The sequence below is a fragment of the Protopterus annectens genome, chromosome 7.part0, assembly GCF_019279795.1.
Source record: "Protopterus annectens isolate FY-2018-M chromosome 7.part0, PAN1.0, whole genome shotgun sequence".
NCBI lineage: Eukaryota > Metazoa > Chordata > Ceratodontiformes > Protopteridae > Protopterus > Protopterus annectens.
The window spans coordinates 961,827,379-961,847,664 of NC_056739.1; the positions used below are offsets into that span (position 1 = coordinate 961,827,379).

The window sequence follows — 20,286 nt, forward strand, 5'->3', positions numbered from 1 at the left end:
ACAGAGGTTCCAGTACTGAGTCCTGTAGGATAGTGCTGGTCATCTTCATACTCTCTGATGAGGCACCAGCTACTAGCACAGTGCAGGGTCTGTTCTTTAGCCAATTTGGTACCATCTTACCACGGAATCTATAAATAAGATACTATTTATGCTAGCACAGGGGATGATATTAAACACCTTGGCCAGGTCAAGGTACACTGAATGGGCAGTATGACCACTGTCAACAGCCTATGTTACCCTTTTGAAGAGGTTAACTAGCTTCATTACATGGGATATACCCTTGACAAAGCTAAACAACTGTGGGTTTATTCTGATAGGATTTTTAATGCCAGTTTGTCAGTTCAGTAAAACTATGTTCCATAGGTTTCCAAATAAAACTTGTCATAGGTTTCCAAATAAAACTTGTCAGGCTGATGGGCCTGTAATTCACAAGGTCAGTGGTGGGGCCACCTTTGTGGAATGGCATTGCTACTGCTATGCACCAAATTTTACGGACAAATCCATTGGCTAAACTCAGGTTAGATAGTTTAAGGCGCAACCTTGTCTGGGCTTGTTTAGTGCTGTTTATTACACAGCCAGTTAAAATATCAGGTGCCATGAAGAAATAATTTCTAGCCTTGAAAAGCAGCTTTAGTACATGCTCCTTAGTGATGATGGTGAGTCTGAGAGAGTTAGGGATAAGTGGACTTTGGATAGTCACTTCTGGGGTAAAATTCAGACTGAATTTGTTTGCTAGTATGTTGATGATGTCCACTGGGTCAGAGCTGGAGGCATCAATATGAGTAAGTTCAGAGCACTACCGGGTGTTATGTCTTAGTTTCTCAATGTAGCTAAATAAGGATTCGTAATTGTCCTTAGCTTCAGAAGCTAAAGTTCACAGTCTACTTTAGTAAACATGATAGTATTTTTCAAGTTTTTAGTGAATGTCTTTTGTTCTGATATATACTTCAAGGAGATTTTTTCTTTTACTACAGAGTTTATTTACTTTGTGGACCACCACAGTGGTTTGTTTTTAAATTTCCCTCTATATTTAGCTCTGACTGAAACTATCAGTTCTATACATTTACCTAAGTGGGCACAGAATTCCTTTATGAAGTCACTTACCATGGTAATATCTGTGTAATGATGCTAAAAGTGAATTTTGAAACTTCGTTATGGTATTACTATATCTGAACTCCTTAAATTCTGATTTATTTGTTTCAATGGGTTTAGACATTTTGAAGGTGAAAGTTACTAGTTTATGATCTGAATTAATCAGGGAAGGAGATACCAGAGTATAGTACACAAAGAAGTTAGATTTGTGAGGACCAGATCAAGAATATTATATCTCTTCTAGCAGACTTGCTAACAATCTGGTCAAGAGAGTTGTCGTTTATTAAATCCTGATGTTTGTGTATATCCTACATTGTAGGTGAAGGTGCTCCAATTTTATGGGTAGTTAAAGTCTCCCAAAATAATCGAGTTCATTTATAGGGAGCAATTCAAGCACATTTAGTAATCATGATTTCAAGGGATATAGAAGGTGTCCTACAGTATAACAGGCTATAAACTGATAGTTGGTCCTGTTTAATGAGATTTCACTGGGAATCTGTTTAGAAGTGATATGATCCCTAACAAATATCGAGATGCTGCTACAGGTCCTATTGTATTTGAAGGCATAGCAGGTGCAAAACCCAGGTATGGAGGGAGTGACATTTTAACATTTGAACTACATTTTGGTAATTTCACTTTCTTAACATTTGAACTAAGTACTGGTAATTTCACGAATACAGATATAGTCTACATGTAGGAGAGCCTCAAGGTCAGAAGTCTGTTGTTGAGAGTTTTGACACTCAGCAGAGATACCTTAATGTGCTCCTGTTTGGGATTTGCTATGTTAGTTATGTTGGGATGTCCATTAACTGGATTCTCTCTAACAAAGGCAGAGTAGGGGCAGAAAAGGCTTTAGCCAGTATGCAGAAACCTTGGAATAACAGGTGCAGGCCACTCTTTACAAAGTAAATAGGTCTATTGAGTATCTAGTCCCATGCTGACACACACTGTAGCCTACTGGAATGATGCCAGCTAGTTAGTCAATAGTTCAAGCCAGTTATCTTTCCTTTATACCTGGGTATTACTCTTGGAGAAGGCAGGATTCCACTGAGAACCAGAGTCTTTCCTGCATTTCTAACATGCATGGAGAGTTCTGTGATGTCTCCCTGCACATCCCTCAGGGTTTTGTGTCACAAGTTGTTCACCCCCCACATAGATCATCACCATGTTGCAGTCATACTTGTTAGGTGAAAGGGTTTTAAAGGCTCTTGACATATCTGAGAAACTGGGGCCCTAAAGACAGCTCACCATAACGCTGTCTTTCTCCAGCATAGTGAGAGGAGAATTAATGTGCCTGACTACAGTGTTACTGATCACTAAAACATTTTTATTTATAGAGTGGTCTGATGCAATGAAATTGAGATAATTTAATTTCTTGGTGATTCTGTTGAAAATGTGTCAAAAGGTGATGAGTTGCTGTATTTTCACTGAGAGCTAGTCTTCACAGGTCTAGGAGGCTCTGACAATTATTTGTTTACAGCCTAAGTGTAAGGCATCTTAATGTGGCTTGTTGTAAAATGTGGTGGTTGTGTATGTTGGACATAACCTATGTTTTTTTTTTGTGAGAGTGAGAATGTATGTAGTTGTTAAATATCTGCATCTCTCACAAACAAAATTTATTGTGTTAAGAGTTATCTGTGTGCATAAGGTAATTACTATACTGCCTACAGACACCAAGTGTTATGATGCTGGCAACAGTAGGGGAACAAGCAGGCAGACCTCCGACCTTGGTCTAGATACACAAACATGAATGTGTGTGTGTTTTCAATATATTACACCTTGACCTAAAATATTCAGTAGTGTATAGTTCACAGACACACACACATACATATTTTGTGTGTGTGTCTATATAAATATATATAAAACCACAAAACCCAAACTCAAACCAATAAACTGAGAGAATATCCAGAAAGAAGGTTGACATGTATATAATTCAAAATACAAATTTATTCACTCTAGTAAGTATAACAAATGATAAGCACTTTCGTTTCTAATTTAGAAACTTTTTCAGATCTGAGGATTACACTGAAAACCCTGAAACTGCATAGGTCAATAGGCATATGGTCGACTTGCAGTTTTCAAGTCAGTAGAATGTCGAACTCAAATCAGTCGAGTACACTACAGCGAACAGGTAGTATAAGTCAAGCATTTGGGTTCAACATCATGCAGGGGGATCATGGTTCAGTGAGGAACAGAGAATTAGCCCATTTCCTCTCTGAAGTGCAATTTCAGAGTTAACACATCTAATGTGCAGGGGATGTGTGGGGCACAGCCTCCCACATGAGGGGTGTAGGGGGCATAGCCCTACATGCAAAACAGTAGAATTAACATACCATTGACTGTACAGTCTAACGGTACGTTAATGTGCATAGCAGCTGATATATCGAATAAATTGAACCATGGTTGTTGATGTATTCATTTTCGGTTTTATTTACTTTTTGGCATTCTGAATTCCACATTTAGAGTTGACATTTTAAATGGATGACCAATGCAGATTTGAAATGCCAATAGTAAACATATATATATATATATATATATATATATATATATATATATATATATATATATATATACACACACACACATATATATATATATATATATATATATATATATATACACACACACACGCACATCTAAAGGGTCAAGTGGGTGAGTCCTGAACTGTGCTGGCCTGATAGCTAGGGAAAAAAAAATAATCTGTGAGCTCAGATTTTTGAAAATGTTTAATAAAAAGTATTGAAGACAGACACTCTCAATGCCTCAATATTGCTTGAAATAACTCAATTACTTTATTGTAGGATGGTACATCCACACACATACATTCTCTTTTATCTAAAGACAAACTTTCTCAAGAGTGAAGCTAGTATTGTGGTTGTGGGAAATGTTGGAATTCCAGCTGAATTGTTTAGCTGTTGCCATGCTGCTTGGAATGTACCAGTAGAATTGTTAAATAAGACAAGTGGCCACTGGAGCAGAAAAGATCAATTTATATTCCAGCCCCAAAACAAGGGTAGTGTAAACAGGGCTGAAATGACTGGACAACTGTACTCGTTCACATGTTGACAAAGTAATGCAAATGATCCTGCAACTAGACTCCAGCATTACATGGACTAATGACCAATGATGCTGATTGTTGTTAATGACTAATGAGTATGATTGTTGTTAATGACTGATGAGTATGATGGCCAGATGTGCAAGCTTTTTTAGAAAGGGCAGAGATGCCAGAGATTATACTGGATAATGAAGAAAGTGAGAAAGTTCTAGAAAACTGTTTACTTCTGCTTTACTGACTACACTAAAGACTAAACTGTGGCAGGTTCTTAGAGAAATGGAGATACAGGATGACATTCTTTGCCTCCTGTGGCATCTGTATTCAGATCAAAAAGTAGGACCAAATATAGAATATACGACTGGTTTAAGATTAGGAAAGAAGTGCAGCAGTGATGTACATTGTTGCACTACTTACTTAATTTTATATTAAATACATCATATTCGGAGTCGGATCCAGCACAAGGCAACCTAGGCATCTGCCTAGTGCTAGTTGCTGGTTCGGGGGGGGGGGGGGACATAAACATTAAAAAAATATATATGCCACCCACATTTCCTAACCCCAATTACTTTGAACCACTCAGCTTCTCTGCTTTGACATGAGGCATCACCTCCAATTTCTTCTCTTTTATTTGCTAAACCAGAGCCAAAGAAACAGAAGAAACTGGAAATGGTCCCAGTCAAATCAGAGTTGTGGAGTCATTTTGGAAATGTGGCTATCAATGTTTATTTTGGATCTCATATGCTGAGTGTGGATCAGGCAAATTATATTGCATATGTGTGTGCTACCAGCTGTAGCATAACAGCAGTTAATGATATTTCAATCAAACTATAATGAAATGGAAAATCCAGTGTTATGATGTTGAAAACTACTATCTCATTTAAGTTACATACTTAATATTACAGTTACTAAATTAATTATTTAGATATTTTTAATAACTAAAAAAAAAATTAAATGATGTAGTGGCAATTTGCGTAAATCATGGTTTGCATGTTCATTATGTAACTGTAATGTTGTTACGATGCCTGTCTTCACTTTACTGCCTCCAGAAAGAAATCAGAACTGAAGAGTTCCTAACCTGTAGTCCTTCTTTATGGGTCATTTTTATTACAAAAATTGAAGTATGGGTAATTAAAAGCAAGTCAGAAGGGTAGAATCCTGTTTCCAGGGAGCAGTCCTTCTTATGCGCCATTTTAGAAAGTAAAACTTTCTGTCTTTGCTGTCCTGTGCCTTCAGTTTCTCCCCCTCCTCCCAAGACTTGCACAGACATGTAATCTCACTGTACTATCAACAATCAACTGAACAGGTGTCCCTACAGTCCTGATAATGAGATCAAAACCTTGTATGAAACATTTAGTTTCCACTTTTATTGTTATTGCAAGCAGTTCATAATTTCATTTTTTTTCAAAATTCTTTTGTTTAGCATTTTTTTTTTTGTACTCAAAAAGCAGCACTTGGCTGACAGAACATTTTGAAGCACAGGACATCAATGACAAGAGAACGTAAGACTAGGTATAAAGAAACAAGGTGGCATTCAGACTTGATCTGTAATGAGCTCAAGTGGGAAAAACAGATTTTAACAGTTCTGACCCCTGTGGGACATTTGAGTAGCTTTGTTAATTATACCCTAGAACACCAGTGCAGATTCAAGTGACTAAAGAAAAGGCAGAACAGTCTCCACTGAAGTTAAACAGGTTAATCATGTATTGTATTATCACTGTGCTGTAGTGAGACAGGCGTTGTACATGTGCGTGTGAGTGAGTGCATGCATGTGTGTGTATAAATACTTGGTCCAGACATCCCAGAACATTTATGGTGTAAAGGAAGAAATTTATTTTAGTAAACAATAGAGTCATCATGTGAGCTATGTTTATGGGTATGATCCTTGGTTTACTTGTTTTGTTGACTGTGTTTACTATATGTTTGTCAAAAAATCAGGCAGCATAAAGTTTATGAGTTTAATGTTAATATTTTCACTGTGAATGCATTTTCAAGTAGCTTGTTTTTTTGCAGTCACATCAGTGTGAAATGCACTGTGTTGGGCTACAACAGTTTGTTAGGCACTTAATGCAGATGAGTAAGGCTATGGGCTGTTAATGAGCTGCTTCCTGTAGTGCAGGATTTGATTCCCTCAGTCTGTCTGTCTGATGTGTGACTCTGATCTAGTTACTTCCACAAACAGTACTCCTGAGATGCCCATTAAAAGGGGGGTTTGCATGCTGTAGGCTGTCCAGACTGCTAGCAAATTAATTACTTGAATTTCTGCACCCTTCACACAGACGCTAATTAGTGTTTCATGATATGCTATCTGACAATAAATCCCAACATGTCTCTCATAATTTAATGTGTTGCTAGATGCTTTTTCAAAAAATGGGACTTTCAAGGTAAGAAACATTTATTATTGCTCATGCTAAGTCTGTTTTCAATGTGAGTGCTTTGTTTTGTTTAACAAAATGCTGTCAGTGCTTTTGCTGTAAAATTTACGTTAAAAGTTTTAAATAAAATTCAGTACTTATGTATTACCTCAACCAGGTTCCAAACCTATCATCATTATTCATATTATGTCAAGGCAAGATGATGATAAGATAACAGAGTATCAACAGAATAAAACATAAACAAGGTGGTAGAACTAACGACAGTTGGTCCGTATGTAAAACTGTAATATGAAGGCACATTTAAGTGGAAGAAATAAAATGTATTTGGCAGGTTTTCGCTTAATGTACTACATGTTTTCTGAATTGTGTTGCCTTTCCTATCTGAGAAATACAGTGGGAGAAAATACTGTAACTACTTTACTTCGGATGATACCTCTCAAATGTCTCTAATTTTCAGGGAAGTCCGTGATTAAAAGGAAAAGACATATTGTGGGCGAATTGCGTGTTTTGTTGTGCAGTGTTGCAGCAGGCATCATAATCATAAAAGAACAATGTAAGAAGGCCATATGCAATAAGACAGAATAAAGCAATCTAAAATTCAAATCTCTGTGAATACTGTAAAAGTATAGAAGTAAACAGTATGTACACCGACACATTTTGAACAATGTTTTTATAGTAATTCTGAAGAGACTGATAAGTAATGGGATATTGGTATGACGGGGTGGAGGGGCAGTCGTCCATTACCCTGCCTAGGGCCCCATTTGATCATGACCCAGCTCTCATCATATTAAATGCTGCATTAGAGGAATCAGATGTTAGAATCAAAACAGCCTGGAGAAATAACCTCAGATATACAGGTTACTCTATTCTGATGGATGAGAGTGAGGAAGCGCTGAAGAGCCTGTTGAAGGTGAAAGCAGAATATACCAAAGTTGGCTTTTTGTTCAGTATTAAAAAAATATTAAAACAACTTCATCTAGCCCTATTAATTCTTTGCAAATCCAGGAAAGAGGTGGAAGCAGTGACAGACTTTATTCTTGGTTCACACACTATTGGCAATGGTGACAAAAGCCATGAAATAAAAAGACATTTGCTTTTTAGAAAGAAAGCTATAGCAAATCTGGGCAATATTTTTAAAGAGTGAAGACATCACATTATCAGCAAAGGCCCATATAGCCAAAACTAAGTTTTCCCAATAATAAAATATGGGTGTGATAGTTGCACTATAAGTAACCTGCCCACTGGAAAATTCATGAAGTTAAACTGTACTGTTGGAGAAATCTTTTGAGAATTCCATGAAATGCAACACACAGTCAATAAGAAAATAAACCCAGAACATTCCTTGGAAGGACTCAGACACAAAGACACATCCACCTTTGCTTATACATAAGACCCCTTAGCCCATCCAATTGCTCCAATTTTCTAAGGATCACTGTTACTTAGGCACATACTGACCACACCGAGAGGTATCAGAGCTGAAAGGCTTTTAGTTTCCCCTGTAACTGGGGACAGGCAGATACAGAGGAGGCTGTTATACTACTGCTGGTTCTTTAACTTGCAATGGTGATGGTTCCCTCAGCACCTCTGCCACAAGCCACCAACAGTGCCACTTTAACTTGTTTCACAGTTCCAATGGGAGGAGGCACTGAGTGAGCTCCCACCACGTCCTCCATTCCTCCCCCAGGGAAAGGCAAGCAACAATAGCCGCCTCATTCCTTCTCTACTACAAAGCTCCCTCAGCATCTACTTCACTAACCAAAGCTGGTTTAAAAGTCACAGTTTCTTTTCTCTATGTAACTGAGCCAACTACATTCATTGATAGTTTAAATGAATATACCACTTAAATACAACTGTCCATTACTCAAGAAAGGTAATTACAGACCAGTAAGCTCAATGTCCATTCTTGGGAGTGTTCTAATTAGTTAACTATATACAACTACTAATTTTATTTATTTACTTTATTTACTGGGGAGGTTCAACTGGACAAAGCTGTCCGTTTTCAGCGGAGGCCCAGGGAGAAAAACTCCAGAAACAATTGCTAACATACTATACATAAGATATTTACATCAGCATTGTGGTTTACACATAAAGTTATAAAATATAGCAGATAATAACATATGATTGTATAAGATATTTACATAAGCATAGCGGTTTAGACATGCAATTCAATTCAATTTAATTCAAATCTGTTTCTCAGTAAAATAAATGAATACTTACTTTACCAGTTGCAGTACATTTTTGGCATGCAATCCGTCCCAGTGCTTTACAGTCATGGCAGCCCTAAATCAACAACAAAAAGCAAAAGAGGTCAAAAACATTTTTCTGGTATTCATGACACTTGTTCCACAGTTTCCTCCTTATCTATCCCAATAGAATTGATTCCTCTTTCAGTTTACTTAAAACCAATGTACACAATAACCCCTCTTATCAACAAGCATTAATCCTGCCTGTTTAGCAGCAATGTTCCTTCCTTTACACTCTGCTAAGAGTCCCCTCACTTCTTATTGTTTAGGTTTCATCTGTATTATGAGACCTGCTACTGTATAGCTTATAATAGCTAGAATTAGGCATTTATTTTGGCTAAGCCTCTTACACTTCATTTTTAATGTGCATGTGTCAGTGTACACGTTAGATAATTATTCTCGAGACCCTTTGTATAACATGTGTTAACCTAGCAGCCTGATAATCCGGTTACAGATTCCACATATGAAACAAGCTGTACAGATTCAGTATTTTGTCCAGGAACCTGGACTGAAAGGGAATATTATGGAGTGGAGGGAAGAGGTACATAATGATTTTTTTTTTAGAGAATGGTTAAAATTATTAGGGTGAAAGGAGGGTGGCTGGAGGAGTTCTCGTGTGCAGTTACCCTCTGGTAGAGACTGTGGATGTTGATGTAAAGCTTGACAAAGGTACAAAGGTAAGAGTGCAGCTGTTTGCTACTGGTGTGCAGGTAAAAAAAATGAAGCTCCCAACACTGTAGAAAAGTACAGTCGTGTGAGGCACTTACCATGACAGTAGATCACTTAGGGATACATTCCTATAATGGTACTTACCGTAACAGTAGATCACTTAGGGGTACATTCCTATAATGGTAACACACATGGTTCCTACGTCATTTTCAGTTACTGCATTAAAAAATACATATTTAATAATTAAAGTTACTACAGTAGTTGACAGTGTGTAAAACAGTAATCATACAATTACAATATAAATGTATAAGCAATAACAAAAGTAACCTAGTGCAAATCCATTAGACAGTAAGTGACAGGAGTATCTGAAATGCTGTAAGAATATCTGTTTTAAATAGCTACTATTACACTGAGTACTTCGAAATATAATAATACTGTCTTACTTTGGGAAGGACCTTTCCACATAGTAAAAAATGGGACAGAATTATATGCAATACTATTCAACAAACCTAGTGAGGAGGAATGTCCACAGCTCTACCCTACCTACTTCTAGACTGGACACCTGAGTTGTAATGTTTAGTGACATCTGGAAAGATGTCTTAAGTTGTATCCTCACTCATGTCCTACATACAGACATTTATAAAACGGGTAGCAGTTCTAGTAAGGGTCAGGGCAGTACAAGGTACAAGTCACTTAGGCAAATCTAGTTGATCACAGGAACACCACGTTTTCCCAGTACAAAACAGTGAAAGATCTGATCAGATCTCATCTTAATCTTCTCATAAAGTGTTTTAAATACCTACAAATATCCAGGGTATAAAACATCATTCTGTTTTGTTTTTCCTATTATAGAAAAAACAGGCTGGTACAGTAATAGAAACATTCTTAACATATCAGCAGATCCATGGCATGAGTTTCCTTAATACTTCTTTGACAGGGCTCATCCACCAATCAGATTTGGCAGTTTTTTTCCTGGAAGATCTTGTGTTGTGGGGTATGAATGCCCCATGCAGACTCACACTGTGACATCACACACAGCTACCTAACTGTGCCCATCCTCACAGACTCTCAGGTTTGCCTTCAGCCACCATGAGTTACTTTCTACATATTGAGAATCAATGACATTTCTCATTCACACTGCTAATAAGTAATACAGTAAATATAGTATATATAGTAGCCAGGGCTTGGTATAGGAAGAGCATTTCTGACCATTAGGGAGAGTCATTCTATATATGAAATGATAGATAAAAACATATCTGTTACATGTAATGTTGAGGGCCCATTATGTAATAAATGACTGAGCAATAACATTTCTGTTGCATCCAGTATTGAGGGTCTCTCGTACTGGTGCTTGAGCAAGCAGTAATCATCAGAGTGGGAAAAGATAGAGGACAGGCCAAGTATTAAATTTCAGAAGGCTGAAATCTGAAGAAGCATATCAAGGCAAGTCTGACCTTTTAAGTTGCAATTAAGACAGCAATGCTTTGTGAATAAGTACACAGGAGACCTAGCAAAAGCATCACAAATATCTGCAAAGTGGATATTCTGGAAGGGAAAAAAAGCAACTGGAAGCATCCTTTCCTTTAGTATAGAGATCTCTAGCCACAACATTTCCCAGGGGGCAAAAGATGCAGTTGGCAATCCACTTGCAGAGTGGATGTCACTGAGAGCTCTTTCCTTCCTCAGGCATAGGAAACATACAGCTGGTCCATCTTATTAAAATCATGTGCATACTTCAACGAAATTATTTAGCTGTTAGTGTATGTGAATGGTACAAATGTCTCTCTCTCTCATACATAGTTTCTGCCCTAGCTTAGAAAACAGAAAGATGAATGAACTGGTTCAGTGCAGATCATAAGCTACTTTTAGAAGAAAGTTCATCCTAAGCAACATCTGATTTTCATGAAAGATATGACTCCTTATTCATGAGGGCACAAAGCTCTGAAAAATCCCAAAAAAGGTGATTTAAAAAATTGACCATTAATGCAACAGTCCAAGACTTGAACAGCAGATGGACAAGCCTTTAAATCATGAATTGCAGGTCTCATTGAGAACAGAAAATATATTATTTTTAAGAAGTGCTTGGCCAGCCAGTGCTAGACCATAATCCTGCCTTCTTCAAGGTTATGAAGGATGTAAAAAGCTGAAATGTGAATACTGATGGTGGAATAACTGAATCCCATACCATACTGTGTGCATGAGATAAGTTTCGACCACCTTCAGCCCGAGAAAATGTAGTACGTGATTCTGGTCTGCCAAATCAGATTCTTATTGGAGGCCTAGCCCTGCTGAGTGAAACACTTCTTAGAAGCTCTGATACCCTCTGCAATATGAACTAGAAAAGCTGGTGTGACAAGAGAGTCCATTTCAGGAGCCAGACGTTGAAGCAGAATCAGATATCACGTCAGCCATAGGAGACATCCTTTTCTAGGACTGGGAAAATTGCCTGTATTCTCAAACCCTTAAGCTACCATCATATGATAACAATGACTTTTTTTCTGTATTTCTTGGAATTTGTGATGGAAGGAAACAAAGGGAAGGTATACATGAGTCTTCCCTGTCATAGTATGGAAAATACACATACTACTGCCACCTTCCCCTAGCCTGCTGCAGTAAAAAGAAAAGGGGAATTAGATATGCCCTTTGAATCCACAGTTCCAAGACTGGACTGGAGAAGCATCTCAGAGCATCTGCCATCTCATTCTCTTCCCAACGGACCTTCCTTCCAGATCCAGGGCACACTACTTTATTGTCAAAAGAGCATTAACAACTGTAACACTGGTAGCTTTCAAATGGCAAAGACAGTCACAATTCATACTACATCTACTTTTTTCCTTCTCTATCTTAACATCAATAGTCAGTATTTCTTTAAAGCCTTAACAGCCTTATACTTCATGCTTAAATTCCTTGTTCTTCATTTCTCATAGTCGAGTCTACTCTACAGAGAGTGGTGGATAGGTGTACCTTGAGCCCTTGGCATTTTTCAAACCATGGGCCCCACCCACCCATACATGTAGGTTTTTTTTATTTGGACACTGCATAAATGTACATTTTTTGGATTAACCTTCCCGATTACTTTAAACCATAAAAGACCATTCATTCTGCTTTTACTACAATCCAGCAATGTTTTTATTCATCAATTTTTACTAAAATTGCAGTCATTGCTAAAGTATTCTAGATAAGTCATTCTGCTGTACTTAAAAACAAAAAGTATCTCAGAACAAAGTATCTAACAGTTTTTAAAACTATTCTTTCATTACGGGGACACTTTGTTTTTGGCTGTTGTGTAATTTGGTAGCAACAAGTGATTTACAGGCTTTCAAATAAAAAACACTTTATGCTCCTACCCCTTTTTGTGACTGGTAGTACATGCAGTAGATAAAGGTCCACACATTAGAAAGAATTATGATTGGGTTTCACTCAACATAACCTGTATGTGTTCTCAATATGGATGCTAACATTCACCTCTCAAGGTGAATTTTTTGGCATCCAAGTCTTAAACACATAAGTTGGTTATGATCAGACATCCAATCTTAATCAATGCCTGCAAATCTAGATTAAGGAACATTTTACTAAATTATTACAGCAGGGTCAGCCATCAGTTATAGCCTCATTGTCCACTGTGTACATACAGTTCAAATGTCTGAGTTTGGTAAAATAGATAATTACAAATGCAATAACTAATGTACTTCACATTTGTTCCACATACAGTACTCCAAGCAGTGCAACTTATTTAACAGAAATGCAAACTAGTCCTGTAAAGCCCAATGGCTTACACCAAGCCAAGAAGAGAGTAATTTATTCTTATCCACAGACTCACCCATTCCTCTTCTCTTTATATTTAGAGCTAGTATCCAAGGACACAAGAAAATCAAACGTAATTATAAATGGTGAAATAATAATGACAAAATAGCCATTCTCTGCAACCATATAATATGTTACCAATCAAGAACACGACATGATAAAAGTTATATCTAATAAACTGAAGTAGTGTAACAGTATAGCAGGATATAAAGTGAATTAAAAACAAAGGCTATAGCAATGAACTATGCCTAAACACATGGTTTGGTACACATCTCCCCCTTTTTTGAGGGGTCTTAACAGAATGAGATGTTTGGAAATTTTGAAATGGTTAAGTGAATATGGGAAAAACTTACAGAAAAGATTATATGTATGCTATGAGTAATGAAAATGTTATTTATGGACACTGATAATAAGATGCAAGCAATTATGATGCTTTTGGTCCTGTTGGCTCTATATGCCATTTGGGCTTATATGTATAGGTTCATAGGTGGGTACTAGGCTATCGGCCCTGGGGCCTATACAAGCCCAGCCAAAAAGGTACCCTGGCTTTTGCCACCCAAGAAAATTATTATCCTGTGCCACTGTCGAGCAGAGCCACAGAGGTGATCCCCGGGGTGAATTTCCTATTTCCCATCCAGTCATCAAGATTTTTCTTGAAGAGTGCTAATGAGGAACTTTGTTTGATATAGATAGGTAGTTTATTTCAGAGTATGGGAAGTCTCTGGGACAGGAATCTATCCCTCCGGCATGTTCTGTTTATTCTGGTGACAAGGTTTAGGTCCCTAGAGCATGTAGCATAAGTGGAGCATGTCCAACAGCTCTGGGTTTGACATAGCTTTGTATGTTAGGCAGAGATCACCTCTGAGTAAGCGATATACGATGGAGTAAAGCTGGAGTTTTTTGAGACGGTCTGCGTAGGGCATCTGTTTGAGGCTGGTAATCCTCTTTGTGAGGTATTTCTGCTGCCTTTCCAGTTGTTCTAGATGTCTTGTGAGGTACATACCAAAAGAGGCGTTGTACTCTATAATGGGTCTAATGAATGATGAGTAGAGGGGAACAATGACCTCTTTTTTTCTGGATGAGAAACCTTTTGTGATGAGGTGTGCCACATAGAAGGATTTCCTGACTACTGTGGTGATGTGATTATCAAAGGAGAGACTACTATCCACCTGTGTCCCAAGGTCTCTTATCACACTTTCGGTGTTAAGTATACTACCGCCTATGTTGTAGTTCATGGGTACAGAGTTTTTGCCAAAGGGGATGACAATGCACTTTTTGGCATTGAGCTTGAGGCCATGTCTTTGACACCAGGCATCTGTCTCAGTGAGGCCCTTTTGTAGGATGTCCACATCATTAGGAGTTTCAATTATGGCTCCTAGTTTGCAGTTAGCCAAAGACCTTCTGTGTTAGCCTGTACTTCAGAGAAGTAGATACCAAACAGGAGAGGACCCAGGAGTGAACCCTGTGGTACTCCACTTGTCACTGGTCTGAAGTCGGATTTGGAGTCTGCTACTTTCACAGTGTGGGTTCTGTTAGTGAGCCAGTTGGCAACCCATCTTGTGACATAGGGATTTATACCTAGTTTAGTGAGTTTATCTACAATTCTAGAGTAGGGGATGGTGTTGAATGCCTTGGCAAGATCTAGATAGGCTGTGTGAACCACCTTACCCTTGTCTACGACTTTGGTGACTGCTTCAAAGAAGTCTATCAGGTTTAGGAGACATAATCTGCCTTTTACAAACCTGAACTGGGTGCGGTCCAGAGTTTGGAGATTACCAATGCCTTTGTTTGTAAGTTCCATGATGATACGTTCCATGGCCTTGCAGATCAGGCTTGTCAGGCTAATGGGGCGGTAGTTCCTGGGGTCTGTGGTGGCTCCCCCTTGTGGAGTGGGATAACTGTCACTGTGCGACATTCAGCAGGCACAAAGCCTGAGATGAGGCTATGATTGAACATCGTACTTAGGTGGGGTGCCAGTTCGTTCTGTAGTTCATGTAGAACACAGCCAGGGATGTTGTCTGGTCCCATGGATGCTGTGTTCTTGGCTTTTGAGAGTGTGGTTTTTACCTGTGCAGCTGTGATTACAGGAACTTTGCATTCTTCCGTTATAGAGATGGGCTCTTTAGGGGGTGAGGGGGGGGGGTAAAGTTAGCACTGAACCTATCTGCCAGGATGTTGGCAATATCAGTTGGGTCTATATATTTAGTGCCATTGTGCTGTAACTCAGAGCAGATCTGAATGTTGCCATTGAGATTCTTGACATAGCTATAGAATGCTTTATGGTTGTCTTTAGAATCAGTGGCAATTTTGTTTTCGTAACTAGCTTTTGGAGGATTTTATCAGGGATCGCAGCTACTTACTGAGGGTGACCAGGGAGCTCCTCCACTCATGAGATTTTGCTCTCTTTTGCAACAGTTTCTTCCTTCTGTTGTACAGTTTGTTTATGGCAGGGGACCACCAGATTGGCTTCCTTTTTTGGAGGATAGCGTCTTGGTTCTGTTTGGGGTAGCACGATCCATGAACTCATGTAAGTGCTTATAAAGTGCAATTGTATAGGATTCAGTAGTCATAACTGTATTGTCCATCTGCATGGGTGTCAAGAAGTTCACCACTTCTGTCTTAAGAAGCATGAAGTTGGCTTTGGAGAAATTTTTTACCATGGTTTCCTTAATGGGGGGGTGGGGGCAAGATGTGGATATCTAGGGAAATTAGCTTATGATTGGATCGGGCCAATGAGGCATTGACTTCAGGTGTGGAACACTGGTCACTCATGCTGGTAATGACTAGATCTAGGATACTGTTGCCCATGGTGGGGGTGTGGATAAGTTGATCCAGGGCATTGGAGTTTATGAATTCCAGATCCAGGGCATTGGAGTTTATGAATTCCAGAAAGCGTTGAGCGAAGGAGTTGGTACATGAGTAGTTTTCCCAGTTAATGGTGGGGTAGTTGAAATCACCCATTATTAGGGTGTTTTGTTGAACCCTAATATTTTCCAGTACATCAGGAAAAGAGGAGTGGGAATCCATCATGTATCAATGGAGAGATCAGAAATGGAAAAATATGAAAAAGGAAATTAAATTTAAATGCATTACTGAACTCAAACCATCTTGAATGTACAGTTCTAATATTGGAATTTTAGGAAGATAAGTGGAGATTGGATGATAGTTTTGTTAAACCACAAAGTGAAGATTTTATAACTGTGACCACAACAGAAATGGCAAACTAGAAAAGAGTTACAAGCAGAACATATAAGGCAATATTAGATGCGAGAAGACAATACAGTACAGTGGTAAAAATAGCATGGCGCGAACAATTAAATAAAGATGCTACAAATGATCAGTGGATGCAAATACATCATAACCTTAGATATGCAACTAAATTGCAAAAATTTACAATTTCTGCATGGAACCAAGAAACAATTTCCACAGTCCACGAGGCTATGTGTGCCACCATACTTTTAAAAAATATATAATTCACAAGATTTGTGGCTGTAAAATATGGTTTAATATTGTAAGTTGAGCACAAATCTTTAAAATATAATGTGCTTTCATCCCACAGGTATCCAACGGAAGTCCATCAGAAATGAAGAATCTAAAAAGTTACATTCCTTAAGTAGCCCTTACACCAAATCACATGGTGCAAATTACTTAATGTCATTAAAATTCACAAACCCTTCCTAAAGAAGTAAGGAACACAATAAAACATATGAAAAAATAAAGCTTATGATATAACTATACTGTTTCTAAGTATAAACTTCATGATGTTATGTTCCAAATATAAATAAATATAACCCATGAAATACTTACTAAACCAAACCCATAAAAAAATATTCAGGACTATTTCTGCATGGAAATATTTGTGACGAATAATATGCTAAGTCTTCTACTTTGAAGAAACTTTAACTCAGTACAGAGATGTTTTTGTTGAGTTGGAGGAAAATACCATGCACTAAAGAGGTGAAAGCATTGCTATTTTTACTGCTAGCATCAATAAGGGAGGTGAAAATATGACTACAGGTATTAAAATATAGACTTGAAAACTACAAACATCAGACACAGAACAAATGGGCTGTATGGGATTTGGTAATGAAATCTGAGCTTGAAGAGGGTGCTGACATACCAAAGTAATGAAAAATGTTAAAATAAAGTCTTTATATTGCTCAGAAATTATCCAAAAGTGTAGAAATCAATAACATAAGCTGATTCTGCATAATTATTCTGGAAGAGATAATTACGAAAATTAATAGAATAGCAATCTCAAACTACATTATGTATATGATGATAAAAATCAACATCCCAAGCCTGTGTCACACTCGAACATATTACTGAAAATTATGCTTATATTAGAAAGCAAAGAATGGGTAATGGTTTTCTAGACTTATAGTCATCTTTCAACTCCTTAAAATGATGATTACGGTAGCTAATGATAAGAAAAGGATACAATAATCTCACACAAACTACCTCTGATCTATAACAAAAAGGGGGTACAAGTTAAAGCATCTTTAAGAGGAAAACTCTCATACGCATTTCTATTTTAAAGAGTTAGACAAGGTAGTCCTTTAGCACACTAATTCCTTACAACGTACTTCAATGAAAATAAAGAATGATAGAAAAGAATGCATCTAAAGAGGAAGTGAAATACAGCTATTTAAAGGCTGTGCCAGTATCATGGTAATCGCAGCTTTGATCAACTGTGATTTAAGCTGGCAAGTAAACATCTAGAAAAGTATACAAATGAAAAAATGGTAAACATAAATATTACAAAAAGTAAACTAATAATTGCATTAAATATGAGGAGAAACAACTATTTAAAAAAATGAAAACTAGACATAGCAAATGAAAATAAGTATCTAAAAATTGTTTTACAAGTAATCAACACTGGTCTTATTTGAAACTAAAGTTGGAAAAATCAGTATATACATTAGATCCCTTTACTGAGACCTAACAATCATTATCAATCAAAATTACATTGAAAATTAACAGCCTTTTGCATGTGGCATTGAAATGTGGGGAATTGGAACCAGAATAGTTTCCCTAGTGGAGTTTATAAAGTTTTTAAAATGTGCTGAAATTTCCAAAATCTTGTTTCTCAATAAACAGAAAAGTAAAGTATTAAAACAGAAAATATATCAGAACTGAAAATTGTTGTATAACATCACCAAACTATAAAATGATTAAAACTAAAATGGTGACTTATGGATTTAATTACTTGGAGGGCTACCTACAGAAAAAATAAACTTGCCTTGGAACTAGTATAGAATTTTAAATATTCCAGGGTTAATGCTGACTAACTAATACAGAATAACAGCATAAAAATATGTATCAGCAATTCAACATATTTTTTGAGAACAATGTTTATTAAATTTGAAATCTATTGATGCATTTTCAGTGCAGACTTACTAATAAAAATGACCATCTATTATATATGAATAGGCAATGGAAGAAGAACAATTTTTACAGTGTATCATGACAAGAGAGCAAATTATATGACTCTAAGAGGCCAGCTATTAGAAAGACTATATGGCCCACAATACAAATAATTCAGTGAGGAAGATAAGATAGACTTACATTTATTTATTTACTTGCACACTTTGTTAACCGCAGTAGAACAATGATCCCACTGGACCAATTTCAGTTTCAGCCCAAAATATAAACATATGTCAAGTGAAAAAAATAAATAAAAATAATTTATAGGGTCTATATCACACAGTCAAAATCTTATAATTTAGAACATGTAATGTTCAAACCATTATGTTCGAAGTTACAAAACTTCGACTATGGATAAAAAAAAAAAAAAAAAAAAGAAAACAAAATAAACGGTTTTAAGCAGGGGGCAAGCACCCCTGAACCCCCCACCCCCCCATTACTTAAATATACCAACTCCGAGATCACACCCCATTGAACAAAATGGAAACCTCCACTTATGGAGATTTCCATTCAAACGCTCAAACTTTTACAAATTCGAACTTATGGTCTCAACCATATGAGGTTCGAACTTGTAAAATATGACTACATGATAGGAACCCTAACTTATACAATAAAACAGCACACTAAAAGCAAAGGTATAGTTAACATACACTAGAAAAAATGTTTAAGAAGGTAGTCAACAGAAACCATTATGCAAAATATTTACATATGTTAGAGTAGTGGCAATTTAGGAGTTAGGGAAAAGATGGGGAGGCAGTGTGTGTGTGTCAAAGATTAGGGAGAATAAAGTTATGGGACCTGAAGCAGGGCATTTGCAAGCAGCTTGTGCTGTGAAATGTTTTTAGGTTGTGCCTAAAAGAAGGGCTAGTTAGTAAGGTCTTTAAGATTTGAGGGAACACCCCTCTAGAGTTTGGGTCCAAGGGTAGAAAGGGAATGGTTATAGCACTGCAGTCTGGTTTTAGGTGCTTGCAAGAGTGGGCCTGAGCGGCTATGAGATCTAAGGTTATATGATGGAGGCTGTTTAAGCAAACTAGAGGAAAGAGAAGGGCAGGAGCTATCATTCACGAGCTGGAAAAGTTGGAAGGCAAGAGCAGACTGGCGTCTTGCTGAATTGGCAGCTACTTAGCTTTGGCTAGTGTAACACGGTGGTGTTCATACTTTGGTGAAATGGTAACGAACCAACAAAAGGAGTTGGAGATTATTTGGAAGTTTGAAGAGTTCCTTTTGGAAGGAGATCTACAAGAGGTAGGTTCATAGGTAAGTACTAGGCTATCTGCCCGAAGGCATTTATAAGCCTAGCCAGAATTTGTTGTCTTTCACCACCCCCCCCTTAGATTAGTTCCCTGTGCCTCTGTCCAGCAGAGCCACAGAAGTGATCCCCGGGGTAAACTTTCTGTTTCCCATCCACTCGTCAAGGTTTCTCTTGAAGAGTGTTAGCGCGGAGCTCTGCCTAATGTAGACTGGATTCTTGTTCCAAAGCATGGGAAGTCTCCGAGACAGAAATGTATCCCTCCAGCATGTCCTATTTATTGTTGTGCCGAGGTTTAGATCCCTAGGGCATTTGGCTCGAGGGGATAAGGTGTTTTTTAGGTGGAGCATGTCCATCAATTCTGGGTTGGACATG

General features: G+C 37.6%; 1 protein-coding gene across 4 annotated transcripts in view; it reads right to left on the reverse strand.

Moving 5' to 3' along the window:
- The window catches only part of LOC122806803 (protein SSUH2 homolog), a 621,468-nt gene that overhangs the window by 111,596 nt on the left and 489,586 nt on the right, over positions 1–20,286 (reverse strand). For all 4 annotated transcript variants that reach the window (XM_044077526.1, XM_044077524.1, XM_044077525.1 and 1 more), the window contains exon 8: positions 8,737–8,799. In XM_044077526.1, coding sequence (XP_043933461.1) covers positions 8,737–8,799 — 63 coding nt within the window. The remainder of the gene's footprint in view (positions 1–8,736; positions 8,800–20,286) is intronic.